Raw genomic sequence first — 16,401 nt, 5'->3', positions numbered from 1 at the left:
CTATGAAAACCTCTGCACACAGGAGCTTGCAAGTTTAGCTGACTTATTTAATTTACTGTGAAATTTACTGCAGCGGGTGTAGGAGAAGGAAGCTAATGCATATCAGCCACTTACAAATCAGTTAATTGCTAAAATAGAGTTCATATTGTTTAACCACTTAAGACTCTGCATGTTTTCATCTGAACAGGTAAATATGAAATGAAAACTGAATGACAAAATACATTTGTTATTTGCGACAGGAAGGTCAGTGCTGATGTAAGATGCTAAGCATTACCAGCTGAAAGAAACAATGGAAGTTTTTTCCCCATTAAAACTATCTAGGCTGGAGTTAAGGTTGAAAAAATGGATCATGAATCTTACTGGACAACTCCAGGAAGTATAACAATTTTAAACAAAGAACAAAATAATTTTCCAAGTAAAACTGGAACTTTCAAATTGACAGCACTAAGATCATCTTTCCTCAACAGGTTTAGGCATAAGGAACGTCCCCCACACTGCCAGGCTACATCCTCACTCTCAGCTATGCCTGGCACCATGAGGCTATGTTGTGAAACAAAATTTTTAAAATTGCTACAAAAAAGGATTAGGTTGATCAAGACCAACTCCTGTATGTGCTTGACAGTGCTTGCCCATGAGCGGTTATGTCAATACAAATGAAGGAGCAATGCACTGCAACACTGAGCATGAAGAAGCTACTGAAGGTACAGAGCAAAAGGCTGGTAATCTGACATCCCTGCCTTGCTGAACCCCAGCCTTAAACAGCTCCCGGACAGAGACTATAGACAGCCTGAAACAGCTCAGAGAGATATGAACTTCTCTCATTCATTTGCAGAGAGGCAAGATTAAAAGCAAAGGTGTTAGAAGCTCAAAAATGTATATTTAAGAAGCTGAAACATCTCTGTGAAGGGTGTTTTGGAATTTGTGGACAGTATATAAGCATCCAAGGATACATAATATCCAGAGTATTTTATTAAAGCACCTATAAAACACTGATACTTTTGTAACAACTTACTTAAATCTGTACAGAAACTAAACACTTCTGTAATTCTGCCTTGAGGAGCCTCTCATTGAAAGTCAGTTGATGTTATTGGTTAAATCTTAAGATTGGAAAGGACAGCTTGAGTCATAAAGTCCTCCTGGTGTAGACGCTGTGCCATATGATCCCTTCCATACAATTACCACCTGTGTCATGAGCACAGTAAGAATTTTTACATTCACTACTCACAGTGGATGCTGTTCCAAAACCTGTTACACTGGTTAGGAATCATCTTCTGATTTCCACTTTGTTTATGGTGAATGAATACCCAGTTGTTCTAGTAACGCTGCCCTCAGTCCTATAAATGCAGCTTAAGTAGTTCTTTGTATACTTGGTGACTCCTGTTCCTGATGTGCTTACAGAAAGCAACATTGTCCTTTCTCAGCCTTTGTTTTGCTAAATGAGAGAGGACAATCTGTCTAAACTCCAAATAAAAGAGGCTCTCAATTTCCTTGGCTACACCACAAACTGTTTCAGCTTTGTTTCTCTGTACTTATATATGGATGACTGGGACTCTCCGGAGTTTTCCATATAATTGTGTTGTAATTGCTCAACCTCTACCAGAAGGACCTATTCTAACATACCCCAGAACTATATACTGCCTTTTTTTTTTCTTTACAGCCATTGCCCTAAAAAGCTCACAATCATCTTGTGATGAACCAGTAAGACCAGCCTCTTTTCCATCTCAGTCACCAACTGATGAATGCCTGACTTAGGTAAACTGTTATTAAGCCTCATATGTATTTTATACTACTTAATTTCATTATGCTTGCATTGTTTCACTTCTCAAGAACATCAAATTCTTCTAATGCCATATTCCAATACCATTTTATATTAATGAAAAACTGATGTCATTGGTACATTCCTACTATTGGTACAAGTGTAAAAGTTAAGTATGTAACCTGCAAGGTCTGGGACAGAATTACATGGGCTCCAGGTGCAAAACTGCACATTCACTATTTAATCTTGACTACAAAATTACTTCAGGCATTTCAGATCAGCATTGTTCCAACAAGACATAATCATGACCCTATTAACTCTTCAGCAAAACTTAATTTGCTTGAGGGGAACAAAATTCTTTCTTAAGATCTGTAATCTTAAAAGTTTGCATGCAACAAGCAAAATAATGGGTAGCTTTTAAATTAATTTCTAGTAATAGAACTTGCCATTCTGTAGGGGTAATAAAGTTATTTTTATTTAATTGCTCATGCAGGTCTTCATTCTCCTTCACCAACTCTTCAACTCGTACTTTAAAATTCTTCATATCCTCCTGGAAGACACAGGATTCCACATAAAATTCTTTAGAGGTAAGTATTGTGTTTTAATTTTTACATCAATAAAAACTTATAAATATACATGCCTGGGTACCTTCTCATTCTTCTGTTAACAGCATATTATCTCACAAATCAATCTTTAATTCAGATGTGTGTTTTTAAGTTCTAAATTGCTTCATTGATCTAGTAATATTTGATTAAAAACAATATAGATATTTGAATTGTGCCACATTTTTGCCAAGTGTCATTTGAATTAAGCAAGTTGTAGGTCCTTAAAATACAGATTAAAAAAACTGAATTCTAGAAATTACTAGATGATACTATACATTTTCAGTAGGAATGACATGAATTTGAATATGGTAGGACAATACAGTGAATTTACAGTAATATAAAATCCTGTGTTTTCTGCTCATTTTATGGCTTAATTTTTTGAAGGAAATAAGTTATTTTGAAAAGCTACGGCAGTTCTGCTCTGAAGCAAATCACCATTTTTCAAAGATTCAGTGACAAAAAAACACTTCTAAAGAGCAAAAAGAGTACCCATTCCTTAATACCCATTCCTTACAAATATCTAGAAATAAGTATTCTTCTACCACAAAATCCACAGGCCTGTAAGTGGAAGAGCAGCTATACAGGGCACTGCATCCCTATTATGAATGACAATAGTAAATTCTTTCTACCACTGACTATGTTTATGGTTTACTCTATTCAGAGAGCACAATTCTTGTACATCTCAGTGCAGTGTCTGCTTCTGCATCTGAACAGGCTGACAAAAACAAGCTAGCCAAGTAGGACAAGATAGCACAATAACTATGCATGGAAAAGTAGAACAAATAACTTTTAATTTTAGGCAGAAAAGAGCTTTGACAAATCCCTTTAAAAAAATTCAGTAATCTATTTCTGCTTTAGTGTAGAAGTATATTTTCTTTAAATAGCAACTTGCCTCATGTTCAAGATTTAAATCTTCCTTTTCTCTTATTCTGTCTTCATATGCCAACAGAAGAGGTGATAAATACTTCATATCCAACTTAAAAAGAAAAACCAAAACAAACAAATCAATCCATGTAAATCAATTACAAACCATAATATCATGAATATTTTTTACTTCTGCTATATATTGCTAGTTTTAAAAGCTATTACGGGTTTTTGTATATGCCTTGCAGACAAAAGCACAGGACTTACACAAGCACGCAGACCACCATATGCAAAATGATGCTGCAGAAGCACTTAATAGCACTGCTTTAGGACCAAGCTTTGGAAAGGACAAGGCTGGATGCTATACTTGCACACTTCACTAAAAAGCAGCTATTACTTATCAGTATATGTAACACAGCAGAATGTGGATGCAAATGAATACGAAACCAAACAAAAACTCTACAGTGAATACAGTTGTTGTTAATAATCAAATTTAGCCCAGATTCATTAGTAACTGGGAAAAGAATTTTTACACTCTCAAACCTGCATCTTTAAAACTACATACATACGTATGTGATTCTTGGATATTATAGCTAGAAAGACAGAGCAGAAGGAGGACTTTCCTATTTCTATATAGTTCTGAATAACAACGAGGAAGGAAAATTTAAGATCTGATTAGCATTGCAAGGAGAAATTGTTTCACATATTACAAATGCATTCAACTTCACAGATTATTTGCCGCCTTCTTGCCAGAAGTCCATAGGCTGCTAGTGGAGCCATGACCGTTCCTACCATCAGAATCACTGAAATATGCTATTTTCTTTTAGTATCATCTTAAAAATAATGACAACAAAAGATTAACAATTAAGCAATAGACCTTTAAGCAAACTATATGGTAGACAATACTAAGTGAAGATGGTATTTATGATTCTCAGAGTAACAGTACTTCTACTTAATTTGCATTCCATTGTTCAAAGTTGGTGATTGTATGCAGTCTGTAGCTTACTGTAAATTCAATTGGAGCTGCACACATTCATTGCAAAATTCTGCCCTACATCTTTTTATGCAACAAACAAATGTTTATAATGTTCTACTAGTATGTGATAGTTCAGCAGAGTAACTAAATAATACCCTGAATATTTTTGTTCCAGTAAAGAAATTCTACTATTTTACTTAAAAAGGAATTAACAGATAAGTGAAAATATTACTTACCAGCCATGGTGGTGGTGGTCCTTTCATGGGTAAACTTTTCAGTTTTAGATGCTAAAGTAGATTTTTAAAAGATACTGAAATTATTTCCTGCTTTTTGAAGCACCAACCACTGTCCACTGCAGTCACAACTATTATCCCAAACAAGCTTTTTTGTTTCTGATTACATGTGTTGCATCTGTAACACACTCTCAACAAAGTCAACAAAACTGGAAGTTCAGTATCTTACTAATACAGGAGAAAGTCTAACTTGTTAAAGTTAGACTTAATGATAAATGCTTATTTTAAATTTCAGAAAAAGCCTATGCCATTTGTAGACTTTGTGGCACATCTGGAGAAAATAGTCTTAAAAATTCAAAGATGAATGAAAGGATAATGGGAATTTTCAGTACAAACTGCCTTTATAATCAAGATTCTCACCTCTTCTTGGGACAATGGCCTGAATTTAGTTTGATAGCGACTTAATTCTACATTTAAACGATGGACCGTCATTTTCAAAGCATCGTTTTCATCTACCAGTTCTTGTGCTTGTTGTCTGAGAGAAAGTAATTCTGTAGTCTCCTCTATTAAAACAAATATCCAACAAGAAAGTTCAATCAAAATTCAAGAAATGTTCACAATAATTTGTTAATTGTAAGGAAGAAAAATCTCAATAAGCTAGAATCATAAGAGAACTTATCTCAAAATACTGTAATGGAATAATCTCATGAAAAATTACTAACAAAAAAAACAACCAAGTAACTTTTTTCATGATCACGTAAGTATTCCTTGACAAAATTTCTACAAATGTAGAAAATATTGTTCAGAAACTACTTCTGCATAGATACTTGCTCAAATCAATGAGTGGAAACCTACTACTGCAGGAATAGGTTGTAAGAAATTAGAAAAATCAGACAAGATAACTACAGAATAGCTTATATATTTCTCCCACCTTCTCTCTGTGACTTCTCTGCAGCTTCTTTAAGTCTTCTGTTTTCTTGTTCTAGACTTTTCAGTTTTAATTGCTGTTCTTCCATTTGCTGTTTTGTTCCCTCAAATTGTTGGACCATAGCCTGGTACGCCTTGTTCAGAGACCAGTTTTCTTGCTTTAGTTCTCTGAACTTTTCTTTAGTCATATTTTCCCGTGCTTGCCTTGCCCAAATAGACACATCTGTAATGCCACAGTAAAATGTGTTTAAATGGTATTCAGACTTGAATACGAGTTTCAGCAAATTATAATCCATTTTTTCCAATATTAGCATTATGTATGAGTGATACTTTAAATCAGTTCATGGCTCCCTGAAGATAAGGCCAGAGAGAAAAAAGTAGATTTGGAAAGAGAGCTATATAGTGGAGTGGCTGCAAGTTCCCATCTTTTCTCTCAGACACTGAAAACATTCCTTCCTTAAAGGGCAAAGAAAGTGTCAGCAGATCTCCCTCTCCCTAGCATGGGGGACTAGAAAGTTGAGACAGAGATATCCACTGCAGCAAGCAAAGTGTATGTGCCCTGCATGGACTAGTCAGTGCTCTTGTCCCCTTCTTATTTTAATCACCTATGTAACGAAAGCTTTACCCTCCTTTCCACTGAACAGGCTTCAATGATCTGTTACTGAATAGAAATTACTTAACAGTTCTCCTGGTTTCGGCTGGGATAGAGTTAATTTTCTTCCTAGTAGCTGGCATAGTGCTGTGTTTTGGATTTAGCATGAGAATAATGTTGGTAACACACTGATGTTTTAGTTGTTGCTAAGCAGTGTTTATACTAAGTCAAGGACTTTTCAGCTTCCCATACTCTGCCAGTGAGGAGGTGCACAAGAAGCTGGGAGGGGGCACAGCCAGGACAGCTGACCCCAACTGGCCAAAGGGATATTCCATACCATATGACATCACGCTCAGTATATAAGCTGGGGGAGTTAGCTGGGAGGGTGACCGCTGCTTAAGAACTGGCTGGGCATCTGTCAGCGCGTAGTGAGCAATTGCATTGTGCATTGCTTATTTTGTATATTCTTTTATCATTATTATTATTCTCTTCCCTTCCTTTGCTGTCCTATTAAACTGTTTTTATCTCAACCTGCAAATTTGACTTTTTTTCCCCCGATTCTCTCCCCCATCCCACTGGCAGGCTTAGTGAGTGAACAGCTGTGTGGTGGTCAGCTGCTTGCCGGGTTCCACAACAACAGTCCTTACAAAAGTAAAATTTTAGATCATCTGCAAAATAGTGGATATAGTGTTGCATCAGTAATAACGGATCACACTTTCAAATTTTTCTTTTCATCTGTATGGGCTAAACAGCTTATTAAAATGAAGGCTGAGATTTTACCCTTACCATCAGACTTTTAAGAGCCAGCATAATCTAATAGCAGACAGGCGTGAATATAACTTAGAACAGAACAGTTCCTTAGTATAGGATATATATGAAACCCAAGAACTCGTTTTGAAATACAGAGTGATCTCTCTTATTGATGACATGTAACAGCTTCATGTGTTTATGGTCACTGTTAACTTCCCGTGAGAAGGTATAAATACTTGAACAGCACAGAAATACACAAAATACACAAAACCCCATGAACTCATGATAGGCATGTATCTTGTTCATGTGACACACAAAGTTCAGAGGTGCTGTGCTTGGAATTGTTACATGGATGCAATAACATACAAATAAAGGCACTAGATGAAGGTAGACCACATATCTCACATCACTGTATGTTTACCACTTCAGTTGCAATGGGATGCTTAATGGTGACATCCTCTAGTGTAGATGAAACTTAAGGGAGAGTTCCAGTATGACTTTAATTTCATTACATCATTTCACAATCATTTACTTAAGACTTCAAAAGTCACTCAGTCTAAAAACAAGTCTAAAACACCTAACATAAAAAGCCTGGAACTATTGTTTTTATACGTATCACAGAGCACTCACCACTTTCTCATCTCCTGTACAGGAGAAATACTTCCCTCCCACCCCCTGAATTAGGCTTAGAGAATACAAGCAGGAAAATGTTAAGATTTGTAGTAAAGTCATAGAAAAATCAGAATTACCTGGGGATGGCGGAGGCTTTTCACGTATCAGATTTTCATCTAATGATTTTTCTTCCTAGCAGAGAAATAAAGCAAATTGTCTCATTTTTTTTAACAGTTATCCTTTCTGAAGTACTCTGAACAGCATCACTGTTAGAGAACTTAAGAAACAGAACTTTTGAAGCAGTTGCTTTTATATCAACAAAATTTAAGGTTGGATTAACTACTGACGATATACGACTTGTCATTTACCTATCTTGACATCACTTTGTCAAGTATCACTGCCATCAGTCACTTGTGGACACTTGAAACTTAATATTCTCTTTGTCAGAGATGTACAGTTCTCAAAACAATTTTATGGCTGACATAAAAGTTACATAAGCATAAAGCTTCTTGACCAAACAGGATGGATATTGCTCCCACTTCTAAGTTTGTATAAAATATGACTTTAGAGTAGTCAATTATGATATGAAATGTCAGTCTCTAACTGGGAATCAGCAAATAAATTAAAATGTAAGATGTTCTTCAACAAAGTTGAAGAACTTTGTTCTCCCTTTGCTGGTAAAAAAAAAAAAGTACCTATTTTTACATTTTCAGAAGGTTCTTTCATCAGGAAAGAACTACAGACCAAATTTATACTAATGTATTTACTTGAGGTGAACATGACTGATATACAAACTTTCTCCATGTTTTTATGAAACAGCAGTGAAGTTCTGTAAGGATATGATGCCATGTAATTTAACATACCAAGACACTGATGACTAAATGAGTCAAAACTCAAGAACAATTTCAAAAGAAAATATACGTGGTCAAGAACTTGAAGAAAAAAAAGTGATGTTAACAATGGAAGAACTGACCATTTTTGTAAATAATATTCCAGCAAGTTGATCTGAGAAACTAAACGTTTGGGTATTCTTTTTCAAGCTTATGAAAGCAATCAGATGGGCCCAGCTGGAAAACTAGATAAAAATCTGGTGAAGCCAGGCTCAGAATTTGAAAGTCATCAGTAAGAGCTATCTCTTGCTGCAACATGGTGTCTCCCACTCTCAGTTTCTTTCTTTTGCATAAGGAAGAACAGAAGTTATATTAAAAAAAAAACAAAAAACAACCAACCACAACCTTTTGTATGGCCCATTTACCTATATAGTGCTCTTTTTCAAAAGGAATGATTAGCCATTCTTGTATTCTGAAAGAAAAAGATTCCCTAGTGACAATAAATTAGTTTTCTTTGAAGTGACTGTGAACTATCAGCTCTTTATAACTCCCTTTTTTCCAAAATGCATCACAAATTAACCTTCATATAAGTCTTACCTTTGAATTCAAGCCAAGATGTTGGTCTTCTGTTAAAGAAAAACAGATCTTTCAGTCAATTAAAAGGAAAGTATTTTTAAGTCCATAAATTACAAGGGTTCATATCGATATGTAAGTGCACATATTATATACTGCAAATAAATGTAGGAAAGTCCTCCCAAAACCACAAATTAGATCACTAACTTTCTATTATCTATTGCATGGTGTATCAGGATACTGATGTGAGACGTTACTTTACCTCACACTGTATAGATGCAACTATGGAAGAAATGAAGTTGTATTGTTGTCTTCCACTATTCTTTTAGAATTTGACTAAAGGACAAATGAAATATTTTCATTGATTTTACTGGGCTTGAATCCTACTGCATCGCTTAACAAGGCAAGTGCAAATGTGACAGCTTCCAAGATCTGCAGCACTTACTATGTAGAAGAAGGATTAGAAATGGTTTATATATCCTATTCTTTTCAGTTTAATGCATCCCAAATGGTTTTATCAAAGTAACCCATTCTTTCTGGATGTTGTTCTCTATAAAGCTTCTCAAATAACTCCACTGAAATAATACTGACACAACACTGGGATCCAACATGAATAAAACTTAGAAACTTAGAAAGACAAAGATTCAAAGCAGTTCTGCTTTCTCTTTCCTATCCAATAGCTACTAGAGTGCTGCCATCCTCTGTAAAAACTGCATTTTGCAGCTCTGGAGCAAATTCTGATTTCCTGTTTTCCTGATTTTAAAATAATAGACAAGATAATTATACAATAAAACTCCTATGCAGGTAGATTGGTCTTGCTCTCGTCATATTTTTTTCTCCATGATATTCTACTGTTGCAAGAAAATAGCTTAATGACAGGTCCAGTTATGAATCAAATGTCCCTGGTCTAATGAAATTACTTACTGCAAAAAAATTATTTGTGAAGCTTAACAGTTCAGAGCTTAGGGTGATAACCTGAGACTGATGATCATGTTCAGCTCTCTATTATGTCAGAACCCTCCTGTGTGACCGGATGTACAATTTTGAGGCCTAGACCTTAAAAGGGGGCAAGAATGATACAACTTCTGTAGAAAGGATATACAATCCCAGTACCATGCCATTTGATTATTAAAAAAAAAAAAAAGTCCTTACTACTGATTTTCAGACATGACATTCTTTTATCCAAAAAAATGACTAAGTGTTTTCTTCTATCTCTTTAGCTTTTTTTTAACATTGGTAGTTTCTACTTTTTTCCATTTTTTGAGCACAGTAACACTCCAATAGTTTCCAGAGTATAAACTAGATTGATACATGTGCCAGAATCAACAGCAACATAGTAGAGAATGACTGTACTAGACAAGACAAAGAGTCCACAAAACTTCCCCCCCCCTCTTTTTTTTACACTGGCTGATAATGGGTGTTTAGGAGTTTCAGTTATACAGTGAATATAGACCAGTCTTTCCTCTTTATGCAGATTTTTAATTTTCTGTAACCACTAGAAATGACTAAGTATTTAGTAGCATTTCTTCCATTGCCCTTTAAAAAAAAATATATATATTGTTATCATATAGTATTAAATTTATTTTATTCAAAAATTATTTTTCCCCATGGTATTAAAAGGTACAGCATTTTGACTAAAGTAAGTTTATTTACCTTCTATTTGCACGTTTGACTCATCCACCAGCACCTGAAACTCAGTTTCATGAGAAGGCACCTCTTTCTTGTCAGCATTAGTACTAGGAGATGGTGGAAACTCTTCCTATGTAAAAATAAGGTAAGCCTATCTAAATCATGATAACACTGTTAAAATAGCACACGTGTCTTGATATCTGTATGAAACCTTTAGTGTACTAATGTCCCAGTCACACTTGGAATTGTTCTCCAATATTTTAAGGTAATAAATGATAAGACATACTTTTTTGTTTTAGGGCTCTATGTAAATAAAATCTAAACGTTACAATGATCAACAGGAGGTAGGAAACTACGACAGTCATTTAGTTCACAGTGCCAATATTTCCTGTCACCTTATTCAGTCACAAGAGTCTGTCAAATTACCCTACATTTGCTTGGTCTGTGTTGTATCTAAACTTGCTCTTAATAAAAGATCAACCGTTTATCTAGTATATCACAGCACTGAGGGATTCATGAATAATTTTTAACATTGTCCCTGCTGTTTTTCCCCTGTTGATTGCGTATCAGTCTCCCACATATTTCACTCACTCCCTTTTTTCCTCCCCTCCTCTTACTGACTACTATCTCTTCACCTAGGGGTGTTTTCTAATTTCTTTCACGTACATAGCATTTGATTGCCTCTTTACTACTCAGTTACTTCTTCCTGTTTGTTAATTTTTTTATCATTTTGGACAGTGATGCAAACTGAACTTTAAATGTGCCTTAGGAGTATTAACCTGCTCATTGCTGGTTAAGACAACCCAAACCTATAACATAGAAAAATCCACTGGTCTTCAAGACAACAAGGTAATTTATTTTGTTTGATTCTGAATCTCCCTGTCTCTATTTAGGTCTCCGCTCATTAGCACAATACTGATTCAATAACTAAACTTTCACCATTTGTAAAAGTAAAGTTCCTAGTGCTTTTAACAAATAATCTACTATATAAGTACCACACTCAACATAAAATATTGGACATTTTACAAGACTGAATTATGCACAATAATTATACACAATACCAGTGTTTTCCTAATAAGGAAAGGCTCCTAATAATCAGAGATACGGAATCTCTGAGGATCAACAAACAAACCTAACTCATGTAGGAGTAAATGAACCACAAAACGAAGCATGTGAAATAAAAATTGAATAAATGTCTAAAGAGTAAGAGGAGAATAAAAAGTCTTAGAAATATTTAATATTTGCATTAATATATTAAAACACTGTAAAGGAATTAATGCATTTTAAAATCCTACCTTTTTATTTTTGCAGGGAACAGCATAAATAGCATTGGTGCTAAAGCTTTCTCCCCTTTTCTCATTACTCTGACAGCTGGACTCTGCCTCTTTATCAGCATCTGAAAGATAGGTGTCCATGTCCTCATCCTCACAATAATTGCCTAGTATTTCCAGGGACTGTACAGGAGATCTGTCACTACCATCAAGTTTCCAGTTGGGCCTGCAAGTAGAAAGCAGTTTAAAGCCTGTTTCAGTGTTGCTTACTCTTCTGAAAAAATAAACACTAGTAAAGTAGAACCATGAGTCTTAGAATATACCAAGTCCAAACAGCCAACACAAACAGAAATCTAAGCTTCTGTTAGCTGCAAACAAGGAATCTAGCCTATGTGTATACTTTAAAATAGATGATTAACGCTGGAGCTACATTTTATTCTCTATCTTCAAGAAAACACCAGATTAGAGATAGAAGGTTGCTAATTCTACCGAAAGAAGAGTCTGAAATAATTATTAAGCACAAAGGAAATATCTGACATGTAATTCAGATGATTCCTCAGTGATCAACTGTTTGTAAAATTGATCGTCATTTGGCAGAAATAATACGTTTCCACTTGTGACTGCTATACAATCCAAATCTCCCTCTCTGAAGATTGTATGCATGACATCACTTTATGAGAAATGGAATGAGGATTGTAGACACTTCAGACCCAATTTATGGTGGGGTGAGAAAAAAGTAAGTGGCTATAACACCAGGAGTTGAATTAGTTTGCTGTAACTCTTCAGTAAAATTATATCATTGACAGATTCCATTTCTAATATAAAACATCAAAACAGAAAGTATACACTACCCCATTCTGAGCTCTGTGACTGTCGCATATGGTTCAAAGCATTCTTGTTCCACATAGGTGGAATCACTTTCAGAAAGTGATCGCTGCCGAGGCTGAGGAATAGCAACAGTGCGCCCTGTTAGTGTGGTTGCAAGGATAGCTGCTGCTAGAGCAGACCTGGAAGAAAACAGAATAAAGCAATGAAACAATACTGATGTCTTCTCTGTGCTCCACATTTTATATTTTTTTCCATCGCAAAATGTCTTCACTATTTAAGCAAAGCAAAATGTTCGCAGTTAAGCATAAACACCACTGAAAGTGCTAAGGGACTGGTTATGAACTATTAACTCCCAAAGTAAAGCACAAAACTGGGCAAGCTATAGTAACACAGCTATCTAAGAGTAAAGTACAATACCTATCAGTTTTCCCAAATCACATGCATGAAAACCATGGAATATACTGAGTTACATTCCCAAAATTGACATCAATAATTTACAGTACTTAGCATTCACTTTAGCCATAACAATACTACCTGGCGTTGTGTTGAAAAAGTGTTCTGTGTTCCGTTATTTTGTCTCCTAGTCTCCAGTATTCCCTACTCTGAACCTTTTACTGATGACTCTGAAGCTGTTAATAAATGCTGGCACGTGGCAAACTAGGGCAAGTGTAAGTAGATAGAGGTGCCTATTTGTGGGATGCTGCGGAGTATAGAGAAGGGCAAGGTGAAGAGGAAAAAACAAGTAGGACCAAAGATGAAAGGAAAGAAATGGTGAAGACTGTAACAGGAATGACAACTGGAGGTCAGAAAGGAAAAAGAAATTAACTAGGATTAAGTAGGAACGTTACAGACACTAGAAAGACCACAGAAAACAACCAGAATTGAACTAAACAGAGAAAACATAAAAGAAAAACTGTAAGAAACTACAAATGAAGACAAAAATAAATTTGTATTTTCTCTTTACGTAACTTGCCTATATAGCTAATTCAAATTCAATCCAACATGGTTTTACATGCCAGTTTTTTAAGTCCCTGCTTTTTTTAATATGCAATAAATGGCATGTTAGTAATGTTTAATTTATGCTTTTCTAACGAGCTAAAATTTTCTGACTCACGGTACTCGTACTGCTAGTCCTACACTCTACTGTAACAGCCAAATTAAAAATGGCCCTAACTTTAAATAGTCCATTTGTCTTTAATTGACTCCGATTTATAATAAGTTACATATTCATAATGGTCATTTTCCTAATTATTTAGCATGCTTAGGAGTGGGAGAAAAATAGGTATCTTTAAAGTTCAAAGAAGGGAACTGCCCCAATTAAAAATATGTTCTATTTATGAAAAGGTTTATGTAAATACTGCAGCAAGGACATGCAATTCGTCTAATCATGCTTTTCTAGTACGCTATTGTAGATGTTAAAGCAAAAAAAACCAAACTCAAAACCTACCTGGGCCTTTCTGGTGAAGGGTTTGGACTACGAGGGGGAGGGGTGCGGGGAACTGCAGGTTTAGGAGCTATGGTAGCGGCAGGGACCAGGCCATGAGCTATATGTTTCTAAACAATTTGAAATAAAATTAGTTGACAATGACTTTAAGGATCACAATGAAAAAAAACCACAGAATTGAACATGCACAAAAACTAACAATGCAAAATAATATAAAAAGGAAGAACAATTACATGCAGTTAATGTAAACAGAAGACTTGAAATGGTTCCAAGTTTAACTTTTTAACATGTGTGAACAGCTGCAAATTAATGTTGGAAATGTAATTTACATAAGACCCATGAATGTAGGTTCTCCACCCACTAAATCACAATCTGCAAAGACAGAATTTTAACTTACTCAAGTTTGGTTTTTTTCCTGTATACATACAAGAAAAAAGGAGTACTAGAAATTAACTTTTTTCAAAATATTTGAACCCTGCTTCAGAGTAACAATATTAGTCCCTTTCTCGTAGAAAGAGTCTGTCAGTCAGAAGTAATCCTCAGTCATAGCAATATGAGATGGAAGAAAAAACTACCACTAAACAAGTCTTGCAGACAAAGATTCAACCTGCATTAAAAAAAAAATCCTAATGCATTTTTATCAGCAAACCCAACAATTTTTTTAAAAGGATAACATTAAATACCAGCTCAGAAAAACTGGGACCAGAGTTCCCTACAAAGAGTACTTTGAATGGAATTACATAACGGTTGAGGTTGTAAGGGAGCTCTGGAGACTGTCTAGTCCATGTCCCTGCTCAAAGCAGGGTCAAGTTGAGAGTGTTGCTTGGGATCCTGTCCAGTTGGGTTTTGAGCATCTCCGAGGGTGGAGGCTCCACAACCTCCCTGGGCAACCTGTTCCAGTGTTGAACCACCCTCACAGCATTTTTTAAATTATTATTATGGAGCACCCTCACAGTATCTTTTATAATTATTATTATTATTATTATTATTATGTTTAAGTTGAATTTTCTGTGTTTGAATTTGTGCCCATTGCCTCTTGTTCTCTCTCTAGGCATCGGAAAATACTATGTCATAATACAGTCCATCACCTTCAGACAGACGTTACTTTCTCTTGCAGTAAAACAGGCAAAGTTTCTGCTATTTCTCCTACAGAGATTTTTTTTTTTTTTCAATTATTCTTTAATTGTTTTCTCCAACAGGATAATGAACAGGTGAACTGGGAAATATTTCTGTCTTTACAGGAAGCCGCATCAAATAACTAAACGGCGCATTACAAAGACTGTCTTTACTCGGTCTTACCTTGCAAATGCACTGCTCCCTAATTCTGGAAGTCTGTCTGGTATAAACCATTTTGTTTACTAAAGGCTGTTGACTGTAGATGCCTTACTATGATTACCAGGGGATACAGCTGAGGTAAAAGGATGCTGTCATCCCACAGTAAAAGTAAGACAACAACAGAAGAGCAATACTTTATTTTCGTTCTAATAATAAAAAGGCTTCAATTATTTCAAGTACATTAAAAGATAATAACCGCACCACTGCTGACAATCCTACAACCCTTGGCTGCTCTAAGCTTTCACTATGAACTTTTATCAGTTCCCTTTACGGCACCGAGCATCACCTCGGCAAGCGTTGGAAGCGAGCGAGCCGCACTTCCACTGCGGGGGCTCCAGCCCCCGCTAGTACCCAGAGGCCTCCCCGGAGGGGAAGGGCGCCGGGGACGCCCCGCCAAAGCCGGGCGTTTATCTAGAGAAGACGGGCAGGCCCGGGGCCGAGGGTAAGGACAGCACCAGCACCCGGCCGCCAGACACCTTCTTTTCTTTGCTTAGGATTTTTCTCCCCGTTTTTCACTTCCGTCAAACTGCTCAGCGATCGCCGGCGCCAACCGCAGGGCGCAGCCGCTTTCCCTGGGGGCCTCCGCTCGTCCCGCCCGAGCACGGCCCCCGCCGCCCCCGCTTCACGGGGACGGAGACACCCCCCCCCTGAACGGGGCGATACTCACGAAGGGGCCCTTCCGGCCTCTCCTGAAACTAAACGCCATCGGGACCGGCTGGGGGACGGATCTCTGCCACCCCCGCCCCACTACTTTTTCCCCGCTTCGGACGCTTCTCCCCTCGCGACCCGCCTGGCAACAACGGTGCGGCTGATTTGCTGAGGGTTTGCGCTCCCCCAATCAGCGCACGTCTTACTCACCCTCCTCCGGCCGTAGCAACCTACCAGTGGCGAGGCCCGCCCCATCCCGCTTTCTCACTCGCTCACGGGCGGCAGAGCTCTCGCTTTCTATTTGCGGCCGCCGCTGTCAGCCAGGCGCGCACTCTGAGGCGGGCTGTTCGTCTGGCAGTTTTGAGGCGACGCCTCTCCTGAGGGTGTGGCGGGGTCTCCTTCCCTTCCCGTCTCGTCCCCGCTGCGTCCTGTGCGGCCTCCGGAGGAGAGACTGCGGCTCCGAGAGGTCGGGGCGCCCGGGACGGAGCTCAGCCTCTTCTGGGCAGGTCAGCGGTGGGCCGGGGGGCG

At 37.2% G+C, this 16,401-nt stretch overlaps 1 protein-coding gene across 1 annotated transcript in view; it reads right to left on the bottom strand.

The window, feature by feature from the left end:
• The window catches only part of CEP89 (centrosomal protein 89kDa), a 45,270-nt gene extending 29,270 nt beyond the window's left edge, over positions 1-16,000 (bottom strand). Inside the window, exons 1-12 of the mRNA XM_009320273.1 lie at positions 15,893-16,000; positions 13,894-14,000; positions 12,470-12,625; positions 11,643-11,844; positions 10,372-10,477; positions 8,743-8,771; positions 7,453-7,507; positions 5,366-5,584; positions 4,855-4,997; positions 4,438-4,488; positions 3,254-3,337; positions 2,203-2,306 (exon numbers count right to left, since the gene is read on the bottom strand). Of these exons, the coding sequence (XP_009318548.1) occupies positions 2,203-2,306; positions 3,254-3,337; positions 4,438-4,488; positions 4,855-4,997; positions 5,366-5,584; positions 7,453-7,507; positions 8,743-8,771; positions 10,372-10,477; positions 11,643-11,844; positions 12,470-12,625; positions 13,894-14,000; positions 15,893-15,931 (1,295 nt within the window). The 5' untranslated portion in view covers positions 15,932-16,000. The remainder of the gene's footprint in view (positions 1-2,202; positions 2,307-3,253; positions 3,338-4,437; positions 4,489-4,854; positions 4,998-5,365; positions 5,585-7,452; positions 7,508-8,742; positions 8,772-10,371; positions 10,478-11,642; positions 11,845-12,469; positions 12,626-13,893; positions 14,001-15,892) is intronic.
• Positions 16,001-16,401: the final 401 nt, after the last annotated feature.

The sequence above is a fragment of the Pygoscelis adeliae genome, unplaced genomic scaffold (assembly GCF_000699105.1).
Source record: "Pygoscelis adeliae isolate BGI_AS28 unplaced genomic scaffold, ASM69910v1 Scaffold62, whole genome shotgun sequence".
NCBI lineage: Eukaryota > Metazoa > Chordata > Aves > Sphenisciformes > Spheniscidae > Pygoscelis > Pygoscelis adeliae.
Note: the sequence above shows the minus strand (reverse complement) of the source record. Positions and strands in the feature narration are given on the sequence as shown.